The 27342-nt window shown below is 40.5% G+C and overlaps 1 protein-coding gene across 10 annotated transcripts in view; it reads left to right on the top strand.

The window, feature by feature from the left end:
• Marchf8 (membrane associated ring-CH-type finger 8) overlaps window positions 1–18039 on the top strand; it is a 224908-nt gene extending 206869 nt beyond the window's left edge. For 6 of the 10 annotated variants that reach the window (XM_048807466.1, XM_048807463.1, XM_048807468.1 and 3 more), the window contains 5 exons: window positions 9433–9515; window positions 9756–10601; window positions 11976–12156; window positions 14026–14173; window positions 14554–18039. In XM_048807466.1, coding sequence (XP_048663423.1) covers window positions 9433–9515; window positions 9756–10601; window positions 11976–12156; window positions 14026–14173; window positions 14554–14858 — 1563 coding nt within the window. In that variant the 3' untranslated portion in view covers window positions 14859–18039. Of the gene's footprint in view, window positions 1–9358; window positions 9516–9755; window positions 10602–11975; window positions 12157–14025; window positions 14174–14553 lie in introns of all 10 variants that reach the window. The other 4 variants (XM_048807471.1, XM_048807470.1, XM_015498889.2 and 1 more) reach the window with 4 other exon arrangements.
• Window positions 18040–27342: the final 9303 nt, after the last annotated feature.

The following is a 27342-nucleotide window of genomic DNA, read 5'->3' as shown; positions in this document are numbered from 1 at the left end:
ATCATGGGCCAAAGTGACCTAGAGTTATCACATGCAGTGGGGACTTCAGAGTCTGATATTATCCTGCTGTCAGTCCAAAATCAAGAGGTGAACTTGGGCAAGACTCTCTGAAAACTTTCCTGGGACTCCCACAAAGAGTAGGAAGGAGTGGTGGAAAAGGAAGCCAGGCTGTAATATAGTGGGAGGAGCAAGGGAAAAAAGTGATAGGAAAGGAAGGCTTGAGGTTATCCTGCAGTGAGAGAGTAGTGTGTTCCTGTCACCTACTGAGAAGTCTGTCTGAGGAGTGTATTAGGATAGACACTCCAAGGGCAGTAGGTTCTCCCAGAGGAAACAGAAGGAATGAGAAGCCAGGTTCTGTCAGGGTTGAATAGGAAGTTTTCTTTTCCCCATATATCTTCACAGCCTTTTTAAAAGTAATTCAAAACAGTGACTCTGATAGGAAAGGCAATCATTAAGAGGCTCAAGAATAGCCATACAAAATGTCTAAGTGTGTGATAATGTCTAAAAGTATCTGTCATTCCTGAGAAATAAAGTCAACTGAGATTTAGGCTTATATATAACCTAAAGGTTTGCTTTGGCAGAATTGATTTCAGCATCACAAGAAGAGGAAATTTTTAAAAAAATTTTGTTTTAATTAGTTATACATGACAGTAGAATGCACTTATATACTTTGATATATCATACATAGATGGGATATAATTTCGCATTTTTCTGATTACACATATTGTAGAATCACATTGGTCATACAGTCACATACATACATAAAGTAATAGTGTCTGTTTCATTCTACTATCTTTCTTATCCCCACATCCCCTGCCTTCTCCTCCTTTCACTTCCCTCTACCTAATCTAAGGTAACACTATTCTTTTTTTTTTTTTTTTGCATTACAATTCTTAGTACATATATATACCACAATTTTTGTATCTTTGTTTGTATATAAAGTATGTTGACACCCAATTTAAGTCTTCATACTTGTACTTTGGATAATGATGTCCATCACATTCCACCATCCTTGCTGATCCCTGCCCCTTCCCTTTCCCTCCCACCCCTCTTCCCTATCTAGAATTCATTTATACCTCCCATGCTGTCCCTCCCAGTCCCACTATGAGTCAACTTCCTTATATCAGGGAAAACATTCTGCATTTGTTTTTTGGGGGGGATTGGCTGACTTCACTTAGCATTATCTTCTCCAACGCCATCCATTTACCTGCAAATGCCATGGTTTGGGTTCTTTTTTTTTTTAATGCTGAGTAAAATTCCATTGTATATATATGCCATTTTTTTTTTCATTCATCCATTGAAGGACATCTAGGTTGGCTCCACAGTTTAGCTATTGTAAATTGTGCTGCTATAACTTTAATGTGGCTGTGTCCCTGTAGTATGCTGTTTATAAGTACTTTGGGTATAGACAGAGGAGAGGGATAGCTGGGTCAAATGGTGGTAATTCCATTCCCAGTTTTCTAAGGAGTCTCCATACTGCTTTCCATATTTGCTGCACCAATTTGCAGTCCCACCAGCAATGTATGAGTCTGCCTTTTTCTCCACATCCTCCCCTACACTTATTGTTGTTTGTCTTCATAATAGCTGCCATTCTGACTGGAGTGAGATGATATAAAAAGAGAGAATTTTCATGAATTTTTTTTACATTCTTTTTCATGACTAGAAAGTCTCTTGGGAACCAGGAAAGTGCTTCAGGAACAGAGGGCTTCAGTATATTTTGTTGTTATTGTTTTTGTCACATTTAATTTTCTTATTATAGACAGTAGCACCTTTTGTCAGAAACTGTCAGGTCCTGCGTTATCTGACCTCATGGAGGAAGAGTGCAGGTGCTCCTGGAATTAATTTTGTATGGTACAGACCTTTGACCTGGTGCTGCCTCCCTGGCTCCTGAGTGCCACTCTGCTATGTTTTGGAACTTCTAAGAAGAGATTGCTAGCCTTTGACTTTGAACAGCTTCCCAAATCTGGCTGTGAAACTGTATTGGAAACTTTAGGCCTTTTTGTTATCCATCAGGCCAGTTTTCTAGATCCTTGTTGGTAGATTGACAGATTTTACTCAGCTTATTGCCAACAACAGATCAAGCTCTTTAAAATTGCTGCAGTGATTATTCTGCATATGGATTCGTCTTGATCTTTGGAACATGTGCTCTTCTTTAGCTGTTAACAGAAGGAGCTTCTGTGGGAGCTATGATATCCCTCCCATCCTTTCTCATTTTCTTGCTCTTTCTGGAAAAGGGAGTCAGCATTTACTGAAGTTTATATTTGTGTAAAATAAAAGTAGATTTAAAAAATTTCCTTGAAATTTATAGTCTGATAAGGAGACTTTGTTATTGGGAGCTTTGTTGAAGTTTTGGACATTACTTGCTGAAAGCATCTTACAACATTTTTCATGAAGTTAAAGAGGGTCAAATTGGGACAGGAACATAAATAGAGAATGCTGACAGAGTCCCCGTTTCCTGAATAAAAATTGGGTAGCAACAATCTTCCTGCCTTGCCACAACACCATTCTTCCTTGAGACTGACTGCTGCCACTATCTCAGCGTTGGTGTCTGCTGCCAGTGCAGACACACCTGTTTGAGTTTTCTGCAATGCATCTGAGATGGAAACCGTGTAGGCAAGTGCACATACGTCTCTTCATATGTGGACAGTTGATTGCTTCCTTGATAAGGCCTGTTACCTGTCCCTGGGCCTTGCTGTTCTTACCCCATATTTTTAACCCAGGCACTCATGGATGCAATCATTATCCCTTACTTCCCTTTTGATATAGATTATGTGACATTCAGGAGAGTAAGAGGCATTTTCTCTTGAATTCAGCTTCATGAGACCTGCCTTTTCTCAGAACACTGACCCTGATTCAGCACCATTCTGTAGATAAGATTCCACTCTCCTTCCACAAGACTTACCTTCCTTTCATAAGACAGGAAAGTTTATGTGGTTCCAAGAAGATCATGTTCTTTCCAAGAAACTGAGGGCATGGAAGATAACTAATTCATTCCATGTTTTCCATCCCTTATGGGGAGGGATTTCCTTTTATACCTCTGTCCTGGCAACTGAGCTTAACCTGCAACACAGAGAAAGAAGAGGTGACCTTATAGCAGTGAGAGTACAAGGTCATGAATGCAACTGGACATTACTTCCTTCAGGTCCACCTGGAGAAGGATGTTGATGATTCACACTTTTCTGCTGTACGTTTTGACTAGCCTGTGTTTTTTATGTTTTCTGTCACTGAACAAAAGTTAGTCACTCTCAGAAGTAAAAGGAGGCAACAGGTTCATAAAGGTTTCCAGTCTCAGAATGGGTTTAGGATTGGACATCAGAAAATCATCAGAGGTAAGAGTTTGGGCACTTTGGGTTGGGGTTGTGGCTCAGTGGCAGAGCACTTGCCTAGCATGCGTGAGACGCTGGGTTCCATCCCCGGCACCACATAAAAATAAACAAATAAAATAAAGGTATTGTGTCTCTATAACTAAAAAAAAAAGAGTTTGGGCACTTAAGAATAGGTACCCTCAATCTGCTTCCCTGTAGTTATTAATAGTAAGTACCCTGGTACTTTCAGTACCAGGGTACTTACTGTTTATGCATTATTATACTACACTTTTATCATTATTTTATGGTTTATGCACTTATTATACTACGCTTTTATCATTATTTTAGAGTGTACTCCTTCTACTTATTAAAAAATTTACTGTAAAATAAGTATGCAGTGTTGTGCCAGAAGCAGCCTCATACATCTCATGTTTACCATATGTCTAAATCAAATCAAGAGATTGGGTCCTAAAGAGCTCTCCAATAGAGCCCGTAATGGCTGTCTGGGAGGAGGCCTCAAAAGAAAGAGGAGGAAGGCTGGTATATTTGGGACTGTGGGATACAGGGTATGAATGGCACCATCTCCACATGGGTCCTGAGATCTCTTTCATTTTATTTTTGGAAGAATCCTGTAAAGTAGTAATGGAAGTTATTTTGGGATGTCATTTTCATGTCTCCAAATAATAGATTCTTAAGAACTTTGACCATTAATGCTTTTAGATAAAATATGTCCAATGTCCATGTGTACATTTGGTTAGAAAATGTGGATTCTTGGGTGACTCAGAAGATGTGCTAATTGAGTAACACTGGATGATTTCATTATACACATGCAGCATGGCAACTTCTTGGATCAAGTTTCTTGAGGTTTATTAGGTTTAAAATGATGTTTAATCTTGTTCCGGGAGTAGGAGTAGTGGTCCAGCAAACAAGCTAGTCCTGTTTCTTTCCAGGCTGGTGCATTTGCTGCAAGGGTGGGATAGGAATAGGAATTTCTGGGCAGTAACAGTTCCATTCCAGTGGCTAACAGATGTCCCATGGGTGGGGTGCCAGGATGAGAGTGTATCCCTGGGGGTGGCACTTAAAGTAGGGGCTAGACCTCAACTAGGGTCAAGGTGAAGCTCCTCTTGAATCACGGTGAGTGGTAATGTGGACTTAACAGACTCATAGCATTGTTTTCTGGAATTAAGGAAGGAAGAATGTATTTACAGTTACATGTCACATAATGATCTTTTTGGTCAATGACACATTGCATATATGGCATTGGTCCCATAAGATTATAGTGGATCTGAAAAGTTTCTGCCTTCTAGTGACAGCGTTGCAATTCTAATGTGGTGCAGCATGTTATTCATATTTGTGGTGATACTGGTATAACCCTGCTGTGCCTATACAACTGATAAGTAAATGACTATTATTGGTTTATGCACTTATTATACTACACTTTTATTTTAGAGTGTACTCCTTCTACTTATTAAAAAATTTACTGTAAAATAAGTATGCAGTGTTGTGCCAGAAGCAGCCTCATACATCTCATGTTTACTATATCTCTAAATCAAATCAAGAGGCCACATCAAGTGATTGACCTATGCCATCTAGGTTTGTGTAAGTCCACTCTATGATGTTTGCATGATGACAGAATCTTCTAGTCATAAATGTGGACCATGTTCCCACTGTAAGCAACACGTGACTATAAGAAGGACATAGGTACCCTAGAGGCTAGAGAATGAGTCTTGCTAGACCCCAGAGAGGCATGCCTGGAAGGCCGGAGGCCTTTAGTGATGGCTTTGCATGCTCAGATTAGCTCCTTTCCCATCTCTATTTCTCTCCATCCACCCACTTCTCTTCTCACTGTGGTGCTTTTTCTGTCCTAGATCTTTCCCCTAATTTTGGCTTGTTCACTACCCCTCAGAGGCCCTATTCTATCCTATGAGCTCTTCTTACATGTTATTTCAACTTAAATTTCTTAATTATTAATTCACATTTCTAAGATTAGACCTCTTGGGAGCATCCTATGTTCAGCCCTCTCCTAGCTTCCAGGTTGATCTGTGGATTGGTGGTTCAAATCATGGAATCTTCTTTATAAAGAGAGTTATGTTGGGGCTGGGATTGTGGCTCAGCAGAAAAGCACTCGCCTAGCATGCTCAGGGACCTGGGTTCGATCCTCAGCACCACATAAAAATAAAAATAAATGAATGGAATGGAGGTGTTGTGTCCAACCACAACTAAAAAATAAATAAATATTAAAAACAAGAGAGAGAGAGAACTATGACATTGGTAGTGAGGTTATGTGGACCAGCAAGTGGGCACTGTGCATGAGGTTGTGAGGTAGTAGAGTGCTCTCAAGTCCTCCAGCCTTGGATAAGATTGTCTCAGGAACCATGTGAAGGCATTCTGGGAGAAGCTAGTGATGTCAGGCACCATGCCTCCTATATCTTCATTTTATTGACTTATATATGAACTTGTGAAGTGTAGATGCTTAGGGGAAAAACCAGCCACTGAACTCACAGAAGCTTGACAGTGAGGCTTTGTGGTTTCAGGTATCTCTGGGCTATACTTTTATCCACAGTGTCATGTACATAGCCCTGTTGTGCCAGAGCAGTGGGAAAAGTTACTAAAAGACCAAATAAAATGCCTGGACATGACATGCAAATTTTATGCTTTACTGAGAAATGCTTACAGGGAAGGTCCAGAGGCAAAAGGCTGGAAAGGTGCTTTGCCAGAAAGTCCAGTGGTGACAGGCTGGGCAGATGAACCTCTGCTACACACAGTGTTTCCGGTACCTTGCAGAGAATAGTGCCTCCTATCCTTCTCCACTCTTTGTCCAGGGGTAGCCACCTGGATGAGCACTTCTGCCTCCAAAGTGCTCTGATCTGCACCAGTTACTAGAGGAGGAGGGGGTTTATAGGTTAGGTTACAGAAACAGCGACATCAACATTAGCTTGGTTAGGTTGCATGTACGACCAACACCCCAAGGAGCAACTACCCTGGTGTACATGTAGAAAGCAACTTTCTTCTAATAATGTTAAATTTTCCTTTTTCCCAGCGTGCATGAGAGAAAGTCAGTGTCCTTCAAGATAACATGTACCTAGATATTCCAGTCCAGGCTTGCTCTCATTGCTTCTTTAACCTGCACATGTTTGGACAAGCTTATAGACTTTTGATAAGGGCAAGGGTCTGATGAAATCATCCTGCCACTATTGTTTCATTCTTCCCTCCTGAGCTATACACTTCATCACATAAGACATTGGTCATGTCTGTTCTGAGGCCACCACCACAGCCTTGTCTAAAACCATCATGGTATCTAGAAAAATCCAATTCATAGGGCTGTTCTTGGAATACTCTGCTCAAGGTTTATAATTTCGGTGTGTGTGTGTGTGTATTTAATGTGCTCATGTTCCCAGTCCCACTTTATTTATTTACTAAATGGCACAGTGGTCTTAACATCTGTGCTAAATATGGAGTGAAGGGGCTTAATGATTCCAAATGAGATGCATCTTTTTGGGAGTAGTCAGGGTAAAGAAAGCTTAAATTTTACCTATGAGAGAAGCTGGTACCACTGAAGTCTTATCCAACCAAATAACCCCAAGTATTTGATAGCCCAAGTTTTTGCAACTTGGAGATGTGACTGCCCATCCTTTCTCTGGGAAATGCCCCACCACCTTTGGGTTGCCTCCTCTTGGTAGGGAAAAGACTCAGAAATTAACACTGTATAATCAGTATAATGAAACATTGGTACTGTGTCAAGTTTTGTCCATTAGTTCAGATCAATTGCCATCATCCCATGATGTATGGTTGGACTATGTAAATATCCTAGGGGAAGAACATTGAAAGTCAATTTTTGCCCTTCCCACATGAAATCAAATTTCTCCTGGCTTTCTTTATTGGACATCTTCCCTTTCTTTTGCTCCGTCCTTCTCCCACCTTTTCATCCATATTCTGTATCTCTCACTTCCTAATCTTTTTAAAAAATATTTATTTTTTAGTTGTAGTCAGACATAATACCTTTATTTTATTTATTTATTTTTTATGTGGTGCTGGGGATCGAACCTAGAGCCTCGCACATGATAGGCGAGAACTCTACTGCTGAGCCACAAACCCAGCCCCTTGCTTCCTAATTTTTTCAGTTTCCCCTATATCAGTTATAGCCTGTGCTGCTTGTGAAACTGGAAGGGCCACCAAAGGACTGAGAATTCATACCAGAGTTCCATAATATGCCCCAGAGCCATTGAAGAATGTCTTCTTTATTCCTGCTATTTCATTAGGACCATTGTAGATCTCTGCATAAATTGCACACTTCATTCCTCTCTTAGGAGGTCATCTGGGTGTGCCACAGGTAAATCCCCAGTGGAGCTAAGCATTTTTTATAGGCAGCTATCATCCAGGACAATAGAGATGTCATAGTTCTCCTTAACAGCTGAATATAAATGTTACTACAGAGTAGGGGGTGTGGTGCCTGAGGCATTTTATTTCATTTTGCTCTCTGATAGGAGTGTGCATTCAGTAATAGTATCCCAAAGCCACAACAGCCATACTGCTATATTTCCCCTAGCTTTCCGTCTAAACTTGTTTCCTGGTTCTGGAGATATGCATGTACCAACTGGGAAGGGGAAGATTCTCATCATCCACTTTCACTAGCTGAGACAGATCTGTCTTTACCTTTTGATTTAGGAGCCATCTGGCTTTTAGTACTGGTACCTCAATCGGCTCATCCCAGTACTCATATTTTCTTCTGAGATCCTGGGGTCACCAAGGGTCCCAGTTCTTTTAAGTAATTTTCATCCTTATTTTAGCTCATGGTCTATAGACGTTTACCTTTCAGTTTAGCAAAGCAGAAGGCTTAGGTTTCTAAATTCTCATCAATATTCTTCTATGAGCAATTATTGCTCAGTAGTCCCTGCTTGAGTTAATCATGTTGCACAGTCCAGTTTTAATTCTTCCTTAGTTGCTTAATACAGGATTGGGCCTGAAGCTCTGCCTCTGTTGCTGCATCCATTGCTATGTGGAGGGGCCACCACATAGCTGCTGCTATTTTACTCACCTCTTTTTTTCTTTAGATAGTATTGCTTGCCCACAAGCAATAATATTTCCCCTGGTCCCTGGGGTGTTTTCAGGCATCCTCCTACTTGTGTGATATCCCCCAAGTATCTATTGTAGCCACCATCTCCAACACATGGAAATGGAAAGCCATTTGGATGTTACCTATGGCATATGTCCCCTTTTCAGCTGCCACAGTCTTGGTGCTCATAGGATCTCTTTGGTCTTCCAACTGGCCTGCTGTTATATCCATAGCCCAGTTGTTCCAGGACATTGGGACACATTGCAGAGAGACCTAAGGTAATACTCAGAGGTGGCTTATAAGTCATAAGCCTTTATTGAAAATTTCACTTTATCGAGAAGTTCACTTTACTGAGAAATGGTCCAGTGGCAAAAGGCTGGAAAGGTGCTTTGCTAGAAAGTCCAGTGGTGACAGGCTGGGCAGATGAACCTCTGCTACACACAGTGTTTCCGGTACCTTGCAGAGAATAGTGCCTGCTATCCCTCTCCACTCTTTGTCCAGGGGCAGCCACCTGGATGCGCACTTCTGCCTCCAAATTGCTCTGATCTGCACCAGTTACTACAGGAGGAGGGGGTTTATAGGTTAGGTTACAGAAACAACGACATCAACATTAGCTTGGTTAGGTTGCATGTATGACCAGCATCCCAAGAAGCATACCCTGGTGTACATGCAGAAAGCAACTTTCTTCTGATAATGTTGAATTTTCCTTTTTCCCAGCGTGCATGAGAGAAAGTCAGAGACCTTCAAGATAATATGTACCTGGACATTCCAGCCCCGGCTTGCTCTCATTGCTTCCTTAACTGACTAGGTTTTTTGGGGGGAATGAAAAGTGGGGGGTATTGAGGACAAGGTATATTACTATCTTACTTTTCTTTAAGGGCAATACACACATAAGAAAAAAAGGAGGAATGATGTTGTATTTGTTTTGCCTAGGTTTGTAGGACCTAACATATATTCCTTATTGTGAGCAGTAGACATTCTTAGATTTTTCTTCTCACAGCCATTCATGAGAAGATGGTGTTTCCACTTACCTTGGCTCCTTCCTGAACACTGACTGGGGGTATGTCATTGCAGGCTGGGAGTTCTCCTTCAGCATCAGCTCCAGTGTCTGCCTTCTCTCGCACTTCTGTCACACCATCCAACCAGGACATCTGCAGGTAACACTGTGCTTCAGATGCTGCCGTGGCCCATATGATTCTGGATATAAGGATTAATGTCTGTAGCTTCTCAGTTTTTCATTTGTTTTATCATTCTTCCTTTGGTGAAGGAGTTGGCCCAATTTTATGTGTTGTTTGCTCACCAGATTACCACACCAGTCTCGTTTCTAAACTTTGATGTCTGTTTTCTCTTAAAATTGTTTTTACTTTCTGTGCTTTATTCCACTGTTCTGCATGCAGTTCCAGTGCAGTGTTTTCTGAGTATTGTCATCACAGTCCCGTGCAGTCTGCTGTTGTCTTGAAAGCACCTCACTGCCAGAGTTCTCTGACACAAGGGCTCCCTGTGACAGTTGTCTGTAAAGACACATTACAGGCATCAGAAAGCAATTCCTTTGATTCTGAATGGTTTCAGGCCTTGAAGCCTGCTAAGAATGCCAAAGCCAGAAGAACACTAAAGTTTTCAAAGTCCCTAAATGATGTATGTGAGAAGCCCCAGGATACTTTGGAAAGCTTTGACTATGTGGAAAGAACTTGTTCTGAAGGAAAATTGGTACTCTCTCAAGATCCATGTCTCAGAATTAACAGGTTTCATTTTAAAGGAAAAAGAGCACTGAATCCTAAATCTCTTGGCAGTTCCAAACGTTTCTGTGTCTCATCCCTCTCTGCCAACCATTCTGTTGCCTCAGAGGTAGAAGCTGGCAAGGGGGGCATGCACAGCCCGATTTTGGAAGAGAAAGCAGATGGCGAGGCCGGGTCCAGAAGCCAGCGGCTGCTCCAGTACCTGTTCTTGCTCTCCCATGGCTCTAGCACCAGCAGCCTGCGCAGATTCCATGAGCTGGAGAGCCATACCGCTCACCTGCATGCCACCAAGTCCTCGAGTGGGCTGGCAGGGAGCATGGGCTTCTGCTCTGATGAAATGGGAGACGACGACGTCTTTGAGGACAGCACATCCGCCAAACTCAAGTGCAGGGTTCTGCGGGCACCCCTCTGCTCAGTGGAGAAGGACAGTGACCTGGATTGTCCTTCTCCCCTGTCTGAAAAATCTACCCCCATCTCTCCTGTGTCCATCTCAGGGGATGCCTGCAGGTTGGTTTGCCAGGAACCACCATTCTGGCCATCTCTGCTCACACCTTTGTAGCCTCATCTTGCTTTTAATATGTGAAGTTTTGGGAAAACAGTTAATACAGTCGTAGCCATTTGGGGGGTAATTGTTTTCTTCAGGAGAATGAAGTATTGTTGCTATTTGAAAAACTAATTTTAAAAGAGGAAGAAGCTATACATATTAAAGGCCAAGCTGACCTTCTCAACTAAAAACAAATAGACTTTGGATAAGGAAATTAGAAAAAAGAAAATAGTATTTCCAATTTTCCAGCTTGGTAGTCCTGATTTTAAGCATTTGCTGCCATCCCAGTCTCGTTTTTTACTCCTTGTAGCTCCCCCCAGTGAATGTTTAGGAGTAGCTGCTCTCCAGTATCTCCTTCCTGCTTTCCTCTTAACTTAGGTGTGGCCACCCCTGCCCAGTCCTAAATCCTCTTTCCCACCTTATTTTCTTTGTGCAGCATCCTTGTCTGGCCCTAAGGCTCTGAGAATTCATTTTCTGTCACAAATCTCCTGTTTCTCCCAAACCAACCTTTCCCTCCTTGGTGCCACCCATTACATTTCTCAGAGCTGGATCAGAAATCCTGTGCCTGAAACAACCAGCCCAAGAGTCTGGCAAGGTCAGGGCCTGGCTGCTTTCAGGACACATATCCCTGCTTATTCCTCAGCTGTTGGAAAAGATCCCTGTTCTCAAAAGCCTGATTAAGTTCCTTGAGGTTAGTAGTTCTCCTGCTGCATGCTTCCTTAGAAATAATGACTGCTTTAAAATTAATTTTTGTTCAGTACTATGAGTGGTCCTGAATAAAAGAAATGAAATTGCAGTATGTCATCATGGTGAGTTTTTAGGTGGAGGAGAGAGAACTATGATCTCTGTTTACTCCATGAGAGAGGGTGGGCTGATGTACCTGTAGTGTGTGAAGGCGAAGTCAGTGTTAAAGTTAGAAAGCCATGCTTTCTTAAGTCACTGTAGTATTTTGCGGAGGGACACTGATCATTTTATTTTACATAGAAATTTTAATTATTTTAATGTCTTATGTTCTAGAAGATGACTTCACGTTGCCTTAAATTCATCTTTCAGTGAAGTTCTTAAGTCTTAACCCACAATGATTACTTTGTCATTTCTTATATCATTTTCTCCCTCTTTATTGCCAAATGCCATCCTGACTTTCCATGTGTGTGCGGTAAGCTAGATATTTTAGTTTTAATATTATTTTCATTTGTGCTTGTATGTTTTTGTGCTCATAGTCACTTCTGTGATGTTTGTTGCTGAAAGTTTTCTTTCATGGATTGAACTTCCACTGCAGTGTCACCTTCCTTTTTGTGGGGCTCTTCTGGCACTAACTGATTTTCCTCCCACCATAGGATATGCCACTGTGAAGGTGATGATGAGAGCCCCCTGATCACCCCCTGCCACTGCACAGGAAGCCTCCACTTTGTGCACCAGGCCTGCCTGCAGCAGTGGATCAAGAGCTCTGACACGCGCTGCTGTGAGCTCTGCAAGTACGAGTTCATCATGGAGACCAAGCTGAAACCTTTGAGAAAAGTATGTGAGGAAAGAACATTCCCACAAGTACTTAACCCTCTCTGAGATGAATGACCTGGATGAGTTATCATCTCAGACCATGGAGCCATAGCATGCCTCTGTTTGTTTCTTTAAATAACTGACTGGTGCTTACACTCACATTGTAGATTGTTGTTTCTGGTACTTATGTCTAAGTCCCTACCTTCAGGAAGAAGCTCTTTACCACTATTCAGTTGTGATGCTTCTCTTTCACAATTAGACTGCTTGCTTGTCTGTGTCAGTCACTTGGCTCTTGGCCACAGACTGTCCTGTGACATCTTAGTCAGCATTTAGCTTTGTATGTATTAACTGTTAGTATCTTGCCTTTCCAGTGAAGACTGAATATTGGAGATAGTGTGTCTCCCAACCATTAAGCCTAGCATAGCACATAGTCAATTTGTTCGTGTATGCCTGTGATAAGTGTTTACTGGATGGGAGGTGGGTGAGTGGGGAAATGCAGCTGTCTTCATGTCACAGGTCATTGCTTCATTTTAGAGAAACTGTGTGATGCTGATTACCATTCAGATGTTGACTGTTTCATACATCTTTCTATGTGCCTAGCACAGAGGTTTTGTTTGGAAAAATAAAAGCCTATTTCTGTCTTAAAAATGTCAACATGTAAATTGCCAGGGGAATCACACAGACAAATAACGGCATACAATGAGACCAATTAAAACCATGCAGAGAGAAGTGTGTTGTGGGCATGCCTCATCCTAGGGAGGTGGAGAGCATCAAAGAAAGTTTGGCTTTTGTAGCAGTTCTGGAAGGATATATGCATGGGCTTTGAGGGCAAAGTGAAGGACTTTAGCGAGGTCAAATTGGAGAAAAGCATCCACCAAGAAAGACAAGAGGGTGAGCATTTCAGAGGTGTGAAAGAGTGGAGCTGTGGGTGTCCTAGGAAATAGTGATAATCAGGGGACTGGAGACACCAAGACACTGATTGTGTTTTAGGTAGGAAGCCCAGAGAACTTGCTGGTTATAAAACCTCAGCAGAAAGCAATCAGATGTTACAGAAGGCAGGCTCATATTACTAAAAGAAACATTTTGCCACCTATTCCATGCTGATCTCTGAAGTGACTCTCTCTTGTGGCATGTGGATAATTTAGAGGCTCTATTTTCAGCTTACATTGCATAGAACCATCTGGATAAAGGCTGTGACTACCGTTGGCAAGGGATATGCAGAGTGTTTACACTTTCTTCTTTCTTTCTACTTTTATATGTTTTCTTCTGATTCGGAAACCAGTAAATGAAAAAGAAAATCTGGCTATTTGGAGTAAATTAATGTGCTCCTAGAGGAGATGGCACTGGCAGAGTCTGCTTGTACCAGGAACTCTTAGCATCGATGTCAAGCTGCTGCTGCAAAGGTAGCAGAGGACCAAAGAGTGAGCGCCTTCCGCCATTCACCTTCACAACATAGTGTGACCCATCTGCCAGTGTATTGTGGCATCATCAACCCTATTCTTCCGCTTGTCCATACCAGTCAACAAGCCAGGGAGACATAAAACAGCACCTGGGTCTTGAACCAACATGTTGTTTTCATTAGGATTGAAATCACAGAATCCTTTATTAGGCCACTTAGTGTCTGCTTGTGAGAATAAGCAGGTGCTGATGATAATTCAGTGCTTATCTTGATCCCAGATGCTTTTTATTTCATAAAATTTTGGCTGTGTCTGGTACCTGGTTGAAGCCCAGTGGCTTAAAGAGAACAGCTTTGAGTATTTGGGGAAAGTCATCTAGTTGAGGGAGAGGGAGGGGATGGAGAGCTGATTGTGGCCATCAACAATATTCTCACTCCCATTATACCTATTTACTCTGGGCCTGAGCCTCACTCTTTGCTTGTCACCTTTCCAGTGGGAGAAGTTGCAGATGACGGCCAGCGAGCGCAGGAAGATCACATACTCAGTGATGTTTCATGTCATCGCCATCACCTGTGTAGTCTGGTCCTTATATGTGCTCATCGACCGTACTGCTGAGGAGATCAAGCAGGGGCAGGGAACAGGTAAGAGCTCAGCCTGAGAAGTAAGTGCTGCACACAAGCCTTGGAGAACATGCCGGGGTCTTGAGGTCAGAATGTTGTTCCAGCCCTACTGTGAGCATCTGGGTTTGGGGTGTGGGGCATAAATAGGAGGCACAAAGCATTCTTTTTGCATGTTTCTCAGGCTAGTTTAAAACCCAGTCAGAAGAAATGGAATAATGGAGTGTGAGATGAGAGGACAGGATAAAAGATGGTGGATGTTCTCTTCCACCCCACTTTTGAGGAAGGAAGATTTGATGAGTGAAGAATCCAGTGGTTATGAGAAGTTCAAAAGCTGTGTTCTGTTTACTTCAGATGTTAAATTTGAACTCTATTGAGAGGCTAATTGAATTTTTCCCTTCCAGGAATCCTAGAGTGGCCCTTTTGGACTAAATTGGTGGTAGTGGCCATTGGCTTCACTGGAGGACTTCTTTTTATGTACATTCAATGTAAAGTATACCTGCAATTGTGGAAGAGACTCAAGGCTTATAATAGAGTGATCTATGTTCAAAACTGTCCAGAAACAAGCAAAAAGAATATTTTTGAAAAATCTGCACTAACAGAGTCCAGTTTTGAAAATAAAGATGGACATGGAGTCTGTTATTCGGACACAAACTCTTCTTCTTGCACAGAGCCTGAAGACACTGGAGCAGAAATCATTCACGTCTGATGGTGTGGAGGGTATTGTTTTTGTGGACATCTATGAAGAGCTAAAGGAATTTGTTTACTGCCAATTGTGTACCTTTCTATGTCCTTTAAATAGTATAGACTTGGCAGGTGACCATTGCCTCTCTTTTTTGAACCCTTCTTGTCAAATCTCCTGGAAAGCCCTCCTGTGTGTCAGGCATGGGTGAGTCCCACTTCTGCCTGGCCACTATATGATTTAAAGGGAGGAGGAGACCCCATGCAGCCATCATGGGGAGCTGGCTGAGTTCTAATTCAAGATCTTGAGAAGAATGAGGTAATACAATGCCAAACCAGAAGGGAGAGCAGGAGCAGAAGTGGGGGACAGCCCTGATAATGAAGCTGTCCCTGTCCCAGAGCCAAGCATTGGGAATGTCTGGCAGTAATGAGAGAATTCCCTTCTCACTAAAGAGGGCTGAGGAGATGGAATGGAAATAGTCTTTGTAGGCAAAAACTCCCACCCTCCTTCTACTGATGCTGCCACATTGGCCCTTAAGCAGATGAAGCTTGGTGCCATGTCTCTGGTGGTGCATGATTTACTGAGCAAACAGCACTTTACAGAAGAGAGTATTTTGTAATATGTGTCTAGTGGGAATGACACTTAAAATTGGGTGTTGCATTTAGAAACCTCTTGTTATCTCTTTTACATAAAAATAGATCTGAAACCTTTTTTGCCTTATACATTCTAACAAATGTGGCGTCCTCTTTATGTCTGAAGACACTTATGACTTGACAAGAGGGAAGACCAGGTCTGAGACTTTGTCGTAACAGAGTTCATGGGAACTCATGGATGCTAAAAGTCAGGTTGCATATTTCCTATAGTTTTGAGCCTGTTTTATGACAAGTCCTTATTTTTCATAGGCCTGCCCTGTACATATCTTTTTTTGTCTACACTGAAAAAGAAGGATTTTGAGATAGAAATGGAAGGAAAGGAAATACTTAGAACAAAACTGAGTATTTAAAAAATGATTACCAATAGATTTCTCCAGTTTGGTGCTGGCTTTATGCTGAAAGAGCAGACACATATTGTCTGGTCTGGATGTGTGTGCTGTAGGTGCTCCTGTCACCTGTCTGATGTGCTGGCTCCTGCTGGGGAAGTTCCATGGAGCCATTGCTAAGAGCCAAAAGGCAGGTGACTGGCTCTGGGAGGAAGGCCAGGTGTGAGCAGCAAAGTGCATGGGCCACTATGTTACTGCTCCCCAGCCAACACCCACCCATCATTGCCTTAACCAGACCGAACAGACAGGATCCTTTAGGAGCCCTTGGCCCTGCAATTGGTCTGTTCTATCATCAGGGATTACCTTTTGAACCGTTTTTCATAAGACAGACAAAACCAAATTCAACACTATCAAATGACCTTTGTCCCCCTAAAATGTCTGCTTATAATTCTGTTCTTGAAGCCCAGTTTCATAGTGCTAGGCAAATAGTCAATTCTGGGAGTTTGCCAGGACATGAGTGCTCAGATGTTCAACCAGGGAACTGTCATCCAGCTGCTAGCACCTGCAGAGCCTCCTGAAATGGGGCAGGGTGATACCTGGGGGGTCCTGCCTGGAGTCTCCCTGAGCCTTAGGTGCCTCAACTGACCTGTTAGAAGGATTAAGCAGTGGTGTGGGGAGATATCTCAGTGAATAGAGCACTTGCCTAGAATATTTGAGGACCTGAGTTTAATCCCTAGTCCTGCACATCCCCCATCCCCCCAAAAAAAGATAAAGCAAATACAAATGTTCAGAGTAGAAGCCCTGCAACTGGTATTGAAGGTTGGGAAGAAGATACAGGGTCTCTGTTCCCTGGGTGAGAGATTCTGGGAGTAAGTCTTCTCTTGCTGTTTCTGTGTCTTGCTGACTGGGATCACAGTTCTGGTCTGTGGAGTTGCCTCACCATGACCTTCCTCTCATTGTCCAGAGAACTGAACTGAGGTCAGTCTGCCCTCTCTTGTCTCCCAGGCCATATCTAGTCCATGCCTGTGCCCACTGTGCCCCAAAGTGCAATTACCCACATCCCTTCTCAGTCTGCAGACACCAGGCGCTATAGACTACCCGCTCAGAGGAGCTGAACCTCAGCTCAGCCCTACCCATGCCCCTTAGGAAAGGTTCCTGGTCGTGTATACCTGTCCTTTCTATCCTCCAACCATGGGTGAGTGATCAAATGAAAACAAGGATAGATTTTTAAGTGTGAATCCCTCTCCCTCATAGAACCCCATGTGCTGAACTTGAAAAGCACTGAGGGTTTATGTAGTGAAGAAAGTGTGTTTAGGTAGGGATAGTTCCAACACCTGTGTTCTGGCAGGCCGATGAAGCTGACTTAGCAAGGATATGTGTGCTTCCCTCTAGTGGGGACTCTAGGTCTTACTAATCTCCTGTGGTCTGTACATTTGCCCCTCAGTGCTTTTGAGGGATTATTTATCCCCAGTTTTGCCTTATTTTTCACCAGGCTTTATGGGAAGATGGCACTTGGCCAAACCAAACAGAAATCTTGGCTGAGGTCTCAGGGCCAGGAGGACTGTTACTTGTGGGCCGGGTAAGGGAGAAGAGGAAAACAGTCTCAGGGGTATCACTGGCCAGCCCTCTCTCTGACTTGGCCTTTACTCCTTATAAGTCATGATACCACTGGTGGGCTTCTGACTTTGGCTACCAGCAGTAATTCAGATATTATGCCCACATTTATTGCAAGAATTTCCTGGAAATGCTGTCAAAGATCTCTTACCCCAGTCCTATCTCCCCCATTTTTTTTTTTTTTTTTTGCTTTAGTGTACTCTTCAATCACATAGACATAGTTACCAAATCTGTTTGTGCTTTGTTTGGTCTCAGACATGAAGTCCTCAGACAGTGGGGTGGTTGAGAGGCCTGGGGTGATGCTTACGATTTGGGCTTACTGTACAGCCCTGGTGGTGGACTGCAGAGCTAGGTCTAGCAGGATGAATATCCATCCACATGCTATGGATGTGGCTGTGTGCAAAAAGCACATTTGAAATACTGCCCCTTTGGAATCTGCTTTTACATATACAACTTCTTTCTCTAGCCCAAGGAAAGTCAGAGACATAAGGAAATAAAAGCATTTGTCTTTGTTTTGGAAGTAAAATTGTTCAAATTGTGCAGCTGATTGGTGAACATTTAGATGCAATGTTTATAGAAAGTTGATTGTTAATAAAAACCAAATTTACACTGGTATGTGTGATGTAGTTTCTAAAAAGGCACTCCACATTTCAACTTTTTCTTAGAAAACTTATAGTAATCTAAATGTCTGGTTTTGTATCTCTTTGTGTATGTTTACTATTTCTCAGTTTGTTTTTTTCAGAACTTGTAAATGTTCTTTCATATCCTATATTCCCCCCTCCCAGTTCATCTTAGATCTTTTTTAAATTCATTGATTATTGTAACAATCAACTTTTTAAATTCTTGGCATTTTCTCCATGTTGATATCATTTTTTATTTGGACATGATTTATTGACATACCTTCCCTTATATTATTATTCCTGTTGAAAATGTAAATAGCTCAAAGTAACATCTCTTAAAATGATTACTCATACAGAAGTTCAGAAATTTGTTAAATTCTTCTGAGGAGATAGTGATACAGCTGGAAAAAGTTCATCTGGTTCATTTCTGTCTGTGGGTTGAGGTGATTGTGTAGAGACCGGTTTGTAGCATGGGGTGCATGGAGCCTTGTGCCCATCCTGAGCTAATCAGGGAATTGAAGACTATGGATTTCTAGGCTTAAAATATGGTTATTTCATCTCCTCCACTTTGATATCTATGGGTCCAGTGATTGGAGCATTAGGAACTTTTGGAGGCACTTTGTTTTCTCAGCTTTCAGTATTGATATTTGTGCATTTGCTGGGAGGGATATCTCTTTTCCTGTTGGGTGAGGGTCTTTTTAGTGAGCTGCTTTCTCTTTATTATATGATTCAAGCTTGGTGAATATCTGAGTCAGAAATCCCATTCAAAATGATCACAATGCCATGATCAATTCCTCTTCTTTGAGAGAAGATAATAACCACCAGTAACTCTTCCCAATCCAGGGCAAACCATATACTAATAAACCATAAATACTTAAAATGTCCTTTGTATCCTGTCAGTCCAAAATGGGAGTAATACTCTAGGCTGAAAAATTAGTTATTGAAGGAAGTAAAATGACCATTAAATTATATAGGGCATGAACAGTAAAAGAGGAAAAAGTAAAATGAAAGGGGTGGTAGTGATAGAAATAGATAATGTGAGGAGGAAGAAAATGTATCAATGAGAAAGAAGAAGATTTAAAGAATAATTCCAATAAACACATTAAAAATGTTTAAAAACATATAAAATTGGAATAAAGTATGCAATATGAAATAATGGAGGAAAACCTCTCAAATCAACATAGAAGTCAATACCAATGAATTAAAAAAAACTATTGAGTCTAAAATTATTTCTTGGTTAGCTGTTTGAAATGGAGAGATTTCCTACAAAGCCGTCTAGTTTGGATATGTTAGGTTTTTGGAGGTGTAGTAAATGCCCATACCTTCTCCTCTTGTCCTCTTAAGTTTCTCTGGGTGTGGAAGTAGCAACTATTCCAGCTATCTCTGTGCTGGGTTAGAGAGGTTTATTTTTAGTTTTTTCCCCATCTACCTCAGCTTTCTGCTTCAAAAACAGCATAGAACTTAGGTCTTGGAAGCTATCCACACAGACCTAGTTCTGCCTGCCTCTGGTGTAAACCTAGGTGGGTCCCTCAGTTCCTTGGTATGTCTATGGAGACTTAATATCTCTGGAGAGTCCACACAATGACTTCTGATTGTCTGTGGCCTAGCAACCAGGTCTTTCCCTGTGCAGTACTGCAGCCTTGTGTGTCTTCCTGTAGAAATGCTGTGTGCACCAGGGTTATCAAAGTAGGTATGAGCTTATAAACCATGTAGTATTTGGTGTGTGGGACTGGAGGCCCACGCAGAGTCATGGGATGGCAGCTGGAGTTCCTGGAGTTCATGGTAAGGTGTGACTTTTGTGAATTAGGCTAGATTCCTGCAACCTTGCTATAGTTGATTATTCTAGAAATTTTTTTGGTTGTTTCTTTTGGATTTTCTATATGGATGATCATGGCACCTTATAACAAAAAACACTATTATTTCTTCCTTCCCATTCTGTATGCTTTTTATTTCCTTTTATTGTCATACCAAATTAAGTAGGACTTTGTAACTTTTTCAGCGTTGTTTTATAAAAATTCTTTTTTTTAGTAATTTCTTGTTGGTACAGTATATGTGTATATAATGGTGGAATTCCTTGTTACGTATTTGTGCATGCACACAACATAACCATACAATTCGGCCAATATTATTCCCCAATATTTACCCTTTCCCTTCTCCCCTCCCTCCCTCTAGTGTCATTACTCTACACATCTCCCTTTAGGATAAATACCAGGAAATGTATAGCTAGGTCATATAGAGGTTCCATAGCTAATCTTTTGAGAATTCTCCACATTGACTTCCATAGTGGTTGTGCTAATTTGCAATACCACCAACAGCATTAAAGTGTTATTCTCCACATCCTCTACAGCATTTACTATTGTTTGTATTCTTGATGGCTGCCAACATTGTACCTTCAATCCATATGAATATATTTCCTCTAATAGTTTAAAGCATTATTCTCTTTGTCTTTGTCTTCCTACTCCTAGTATATACTTGCTTCTCTATTCCCTATTCCTCTCACACTGTCTCCCATTATTTCAAATACTCCCATCAGCCTTTTTCTCCTTTTTACAGTCTATTACTTGCCTTTTTTTTCTTTTTCTCACTCTTACCCAATCTTTCTTCTTCCCCCTTTCAGCCCTCATATAATTTTATAGCAATTTTACTATGAGTAATTAATTCTTAAACCTGTTTCAGAACCATACTGTGAGTTTACACTTAGATTAGAGGAACTGTGGAGGATAATATCAACAAGTTTTTTACTTTTTGAAAGATTGAATAGTATGTGGCTTGGCTCTGAAGTGATTGTAGTAAATAGGGTTCAGTGTCATCTCTCAAAGTAGACCTGATACTGAAATTAACAGAGGCGACACACTAGGTTAAATTGTCAATATCTGGATATTCATCTAACCTAGGGACTCATAAGAGAAAGAAGCTCACAAAGCTGCCCCTTAAAAAGAAGCAGCTGTACAGTTCAGCTCACAATAGCTAAATTATTAAACCAAACTAGATGCCCTGCAACAGATGAATGAATAAAGAAAAAGTGATACACAAACACACACACACACACACACACAGGAAGATTACTCAGCTATAGAGAAAAATGAAATTATGGCATTTGCTGGTAAATGTCTGGAACTGGAGACTATCATGCTGAATGAAATAATCCAGTCCCTCCAAACCAAAGGCCGAATGTTCTCTCATATGTGGATGCTAACAAACTTTAATAAGGGGAGTAGATAGGGAAGAATAGAAATACTTTGGCTTAGACAAAGGGAAACAAAGTAAAGGGAGGGAGGATGGGAATAGGAAAGACAGTAGCATGAATTGAGCATAACTTTCCTAAGCTCATTTTTGAATACATGACCAGTGTAACTTCATATCATGTACAACCATAAGAAAGGGAAGTTATATTCCATGTATGTATAATATGTCAAAATACATTCTACTGTCATGTATAACTAAAAAGAACAAGTAAAAAATTAAAAAAGAAGCTATAGGGCTGGGGATGTGGCTCAAGCAGTGGCGCGCTCGCCTGGCATGCGTGCGGCCTGGGTTCGATCCTCAGCACCACATACCAACAAAGATGTTGTGTCTGCTGAAAACTAAAAAATAAATATTAAAAAATTCTCTCTCTCTCTCTTAAAAAAAAAGAAGCTATAACCTCCCAATAAATGGGTAGACATACAAGCAATATGAAAAAGCAATGTAACAAATCACCTCAGGCAGCCTGTAACATTCAATAAGTGACTCCATACATTGCACTGTGGAAGAAAGGTTATAGAAAGAAGTTAGAAAATTTGTGGTTAAAATGTTCAGTAAGCTAAAAGAAGACATAATGAGTGAAATTAGAGAATATATACAGGAAGTGAGAGATCACATAGAGATTCTGAAAAAGAACCAAATCAAAATCCTTAAAATGAAAGTAAGTCCAATTAAAAATTCAATGGAAAGCATCATGAATAGATTAGACCACTTTGAAGATAGATTTTCAATCTTGAAGACCAAGTATATGATCTTAAAATTAACCATAAAGAAAAGATGTTAAGATACCATGACCAGAATATTCAAGAAATATGGGATGACATTAAGAGAACAAATTTAAGAATCACTGGGGTAGGTGAAGACTCTGAAAAATATAAACTAAAGGGATGTACAATGTTTTCAATGAAATAATATTAGAAAAATTTCTAAACTTTAAGAATGAGATGGAACTCAAATATGAGAGGCTTATAGGACTCCAAATATACAATTTTCTATAGATCCACTCCAAGGCACATTAATATGAAAATGCCTAACACATAGAGATAGAATCCTAAAAGCCACAGAAGAAAAAATGACTGGTTACATTTAGTGGTAAACCATCTGGCTTTCAACTGATTTCTCAACTCAGACCCTATAAGCCAAGAGGGCTTGGAATAATGCATACAAAGCTCTGAAAGAAATTGAAGACCAACCAAGATTACTGTACCCAGCAAAATTAAGCTTCAGAATTGAAAAAGAAAGAAAAACCTTCCATGACAAACAAACTGAAAGAATTCAAAACCAGAAGCCTGCTCCACAAAACATACTCAATGAAATATTTCAGGAAGAAGAAATGAAGACTTGTCTCATTTTAATTTAAAGATTTGCTTCTAATTTCTACAGGTAGTCTTCTTCACAATCACACTGTGCAGTTGCTATTGTTGCTTTTATAAAATTTTCAGAAATTTTATTTTCTTTGCAATGAAATTTCACTTTGATGTCATGTGTTCCCTTTGTCTTTCAAACTCCAAGGTTTTCATTTGTTCCCTTCTCTCTTACCCTGGGAATCTATCCTGGAGGCCTTACCACCAGCTATTTGGACTTTGAATACTTTTACTACCCTTAATTACTTAAAGAAATATCTTTATGATTTTCATAACTTATTGCTGATTTTAGTGGGTTGTGAATTTCAGTCCTGTAGTTTTATTTTATAAAGACAACCATATTTAGCAGTGCAGTTGAGTTCTATGTTAATGTTAGACTCTTTTGTGAGTAGCACTTTAACAGCATTTAGTTCTTTTATTTATGGAGCGTACCATCTTGGGTTGTACACAAAGCCTCAGCACATATATACTTATTGTTCTTGTGCTCTTCTGATGCTTCCAAAAATATCTTTTCCTTGATTAGTAAAAATAAATGAAGAATAAAAATTAAAACCAGAAGGATGCATTACACTAGAAGAATAGTCAATTAAAGACAACCAAATCTGAATTAAACTCGAAATAAATCAAAATGGCAGGAAATAACAAATCATTTATTTATGTATAACATTGGATTTAAATTGTCTAAATTCTTCAATCAAAATACAAAGATAGTATGGATATTCCTAAAAAAAATTAGAAATGAGACCACGCTATGATTCAGCTATCTCACTTCTCAGTTTATACCCCAAAGACCTAATTAGAATCAGCATACTTTAGTGATGCAGCCACATCATATTTTATAGCAGTACAATTCACGATAGTCAAGCTATGGAACCACTAAGGTACCCTTCAACAGATGAATGGATAAAGAAAATGAATATATATACACAACAGAGTATTAGCCAAAAAGAAGAATGAAATTATGGCATTTGCTGATAAATGGATGGAACTGGAGAATAGTGTGTATGCTAAGTGAAATGAACCAGACTCAGAAAACCAAAGGTCGATGTTTTATATGTGGAAACTAGTTCAAAACAAGGAGGAAAAATAAAAGCACAAGTAGGAAATTGGGAGGGATGGATTCTGTCAAAAAAAAGGAAGACTGGTGGGCTATATGAAGGGTACTAAAGGGGAAGGAGATGAGACAGGATAACAGAATAAGAGTAATGAATCTGACCTAACTTTCCTATGTACATACATGAATATACCACAGTGAATTTCACTAACATGTATATCCACAAGACACCAACCCAAAAGAAAACAAATCTAAAAATAAGTAGCAGAAAGGTCAGTAGAGAGGGAAGGAACAGGGAGAGGGAGGTGAGAAGGGTGGGAGCTCAGAAGACCAGAATGTCAATCTTTGGAGAGTAAAGAGTGAGCTCATGGGGTCTCAGAAGAGGAGGACTCCATTGGAACTTGAGAGGTCAATCATGTTATATTCTGGCTAAGAGGTGGTCTGCCCTTGTCCTGAGTCTGTGAGGGTGAATTTAAAGGCAATGGACTCCTTACTCTGGCAGAAGAAATTTCTAGGCAGCATAGTATTTAGGCTGTGGCAAGGATAGTGCTGGAGGCTTTTAGCCAAGTTTATTGTGATATTCAGGAGCAGAAAGATTTGAAAAGCTTGGACTTGAAAGGCAGGAGTAAAACTGGGGCTAAGGAACTTTCAATTGGTAAAGACATTACCTGCAACTAAAGAAATGCTAAAGTCTTTGCCCAGAGACAGTATTTCTTGAGGGCATCTCGGGAATGAGCAAAAGCACATCCATCTCTGGCTCAAAGGAGTAAAATAAAAAATCCTTTGAGAAGACACCAGTGGGACATCCTGTTTGCGTAGAGGGGCTTGAGAAGTTGTTCCACCAGGCTCAGCCACCCAGGCACTCTAGGGCTGTGGCAGCCACGGTTCTAGGAGGATTGGCTGCTTCTGGAGATGGTGACAGACTTTGGCAGAAACTAGGTAGTACTGGTTCTGAAGGATTGTAGGATGTTCAGGGTTCATGGAGGTTTCCACCAAGATTTCAAAGGGAGGCCTGAGAGACCAGGCAAAGTGTAACAGGGCCTGAGTCCCTGTGGGCTGATGCTGATAGAGCAGTGGGTGGAGATGGGAGGAGGAAGCTGAAGTTGCAGTGGAGACCCCCAAGATTAAGAAATGCCAGTACCATAGAATTTCTGAAGAGGAAAGCTGCAGGAATTCATCAGAGACAAGCCAAGATTGATGAAATGTGAGCTGCAACCATCAGTTACACAAGCCCTTGGAGAGAACATCATGATATCATGTGCTTCAGATGATGTACATGGAACTACAAGACTTATTTACCCAGCTGGATCTTGATCTTGTTTTGGCTCCATTTCTTCTTTCTCTGCCCCTATTTTTCTGAATGGAAATGTTTATTATATGTCTTTATACACATGGTATGTATAACTTTCTTTTAATTTGTTTTATTGTTTTTAGATATACATGACAGTAGGGTATATTTTGCAACTCATTACAATTTTGATCCCATTCTTGTGGCTGAACATTATGTGGAGTGACACTGGTTATATATTCATATATGAGCATAGAAAAGTTAAGTCCTATTCTATTGTCTTTCCTATTCCCATCCTCCTCCCTTCCCTTCATTCCCCTTTGTCTAATCCAGTGTACTTCTATACATCCCCTTCCTACCCTCCCTTGTTATGGGTTAGCATCCACATATCAGAGATAACATTTGACCTTTGGTTTTTTAGGACTGGTTTATTTCACTTAGCATGATATTCTCATGGTTCCATCTATTTACTGGAAAATGCCATAATTTCATTCTTTATAGGTGAATAATATTCCATTGTATACATATACCACATTTTCTTTATCCATCTGTTGAAGGACACCTACGTTGATTTCATAGCTTGACTATTGTAAATACTTAAACATTGACACGGCTGTGTCATTGCGGTATGATAATTTTAAGTCCTTTGGGTATAAACTGAGGAGTGGGATAACTGGGTCAATTGGTAGTTCCATTTCAATTCCAAGTTTTTTAAGGAATCTTCATATTGCTTTCCATAAGTGCTTGTATCAGTCTAGGGATAGGAGGAACATACCTCAACATTGTAAAAGCATGCTACATCCAAGACCAACATCATTCTAAATGGAGAAACATTGAAAGCATTCCCTCTAAAAATTGGAACAAGACAGGGATACCTTACCACTTCTATTCAACACAGTCCTGGAAACTCTAGCCAGAGTAATTGGAAAAAAGAGATTAAAGGGATACAAATAGGAAAAGAAGAGCTCAAATTATCCTGATTTGCCAACAACATATTTCTATATTTAGAAGATCCAAAAAGCTCCACCAAAAAGCTTTTTGAACTCATAAATGAATTCAGCAAAATAGCAGGATATAAAATTAACACCCATAAATCAATTGAATTCCTACATACCAGTGACAAATCAGCTGAAAGAAATCAGGAAAATTATTCCATTCATAATAGCCTCAAAAAAATACTTGGGAATCAGTCTAACAAAAGAGGTGAACAGACCTCTACAATGAAAAACTACAGAATACTAAAGAAAGGAATTGAAGAAGACCTTAGAGAATGGAAAGATCTCCCATGTTCTTCCATAGGCAGAATTAGTATCATCCAAATGGCCATACTACCAAAAGCACTATATAGATTTAATGCAATTCCTGTTAAACTTCCAATGATGTTCTTCATAGAACTAGAAAAAGCAGTCATGAAATTCATTTGCAAAAATCAGAGGCCCAGAATAGCTAACACAATCCTTAGGGAGAAAAGCAATGTGGGAGGTATCACAACCAGAGACCTCAAATTATACTACAGAACTATAGTTCTGTAGTATAATACTATAGAACTATAGTAACAGATATGGCATGGTATTGGCACAAAAACAGAAGTGAAGACCAATGGAACAGAATACAAGACATGGAGACATGCTCCCATAAATACAGTTATCTCATACTACACAAAACTGTCATAAACATACATTGGAGAAAAGATAGCCTCTTTAATAAATGCTGCTGGGAAAACTGGAAATCTGCATGTAATATGTTAAAATTGAACCCTTATATCTCACACTGCCCAAAACTCAATACTTTTGATTTTACAGGGGCTCACTGAGTTTGCCTTGAGTCTCAGAGGAGACTTTCAGATTGAACTTTTGGACAATGCTAAAACTAATGCATTGTGAGATGATCATGAGCTTTTGGGGGCCAGGGGTGGAATATTACGATTTGGATGTGTAGTATCCCCCAAATTCGTGTGTGAGACAATGCAAGAAGGCTTAGAGGTGAGATGATTAGATTATGAGAGCCTTAACCCAATCAGTGAATTATCACTGAGTGGTAACTGAAGCCTAGTAGTGTGTGGCTGAAGAGTTGAGTCATTTGGGGCATGCCTTTAGGGCAAATATTTTGTATCTGGTGAGTGGAGCCTCTTCTACTTCCTGATGTGATTCCTGAGTCACTGTCTTCTACCGCACCCTTTGACCATAATGTTTGACTTCACTTCAAGCCCTGAAGAGTGGAGTTGGCTATCCTTAGACTGAGACCTCTGAAATTGTGAGCCCCCATATAAACTTTACCTCCTCTAATTGTTCTTGTCGGGTTTTTGGTTGGAGCAACAGAAAAGCTAAAGCACTCACCATGCTGCAAGCT

Source organism: Marmota marmota, unplaced genomic scaffold (genome assembly GCF_001458135.2).
Source record: "Marmota marmota marmota unplaced genomic scaffold, marMar, whole genome shotgun sequence".
NCBI lineage: Eukaryota > Metazoa > Chordata > Mammalia > Rodentia > Sciuridae > Marmota > Marmota marmota.
This window is presented reverse-complemented; position numbering and strand designations above follow the sequence as displayed.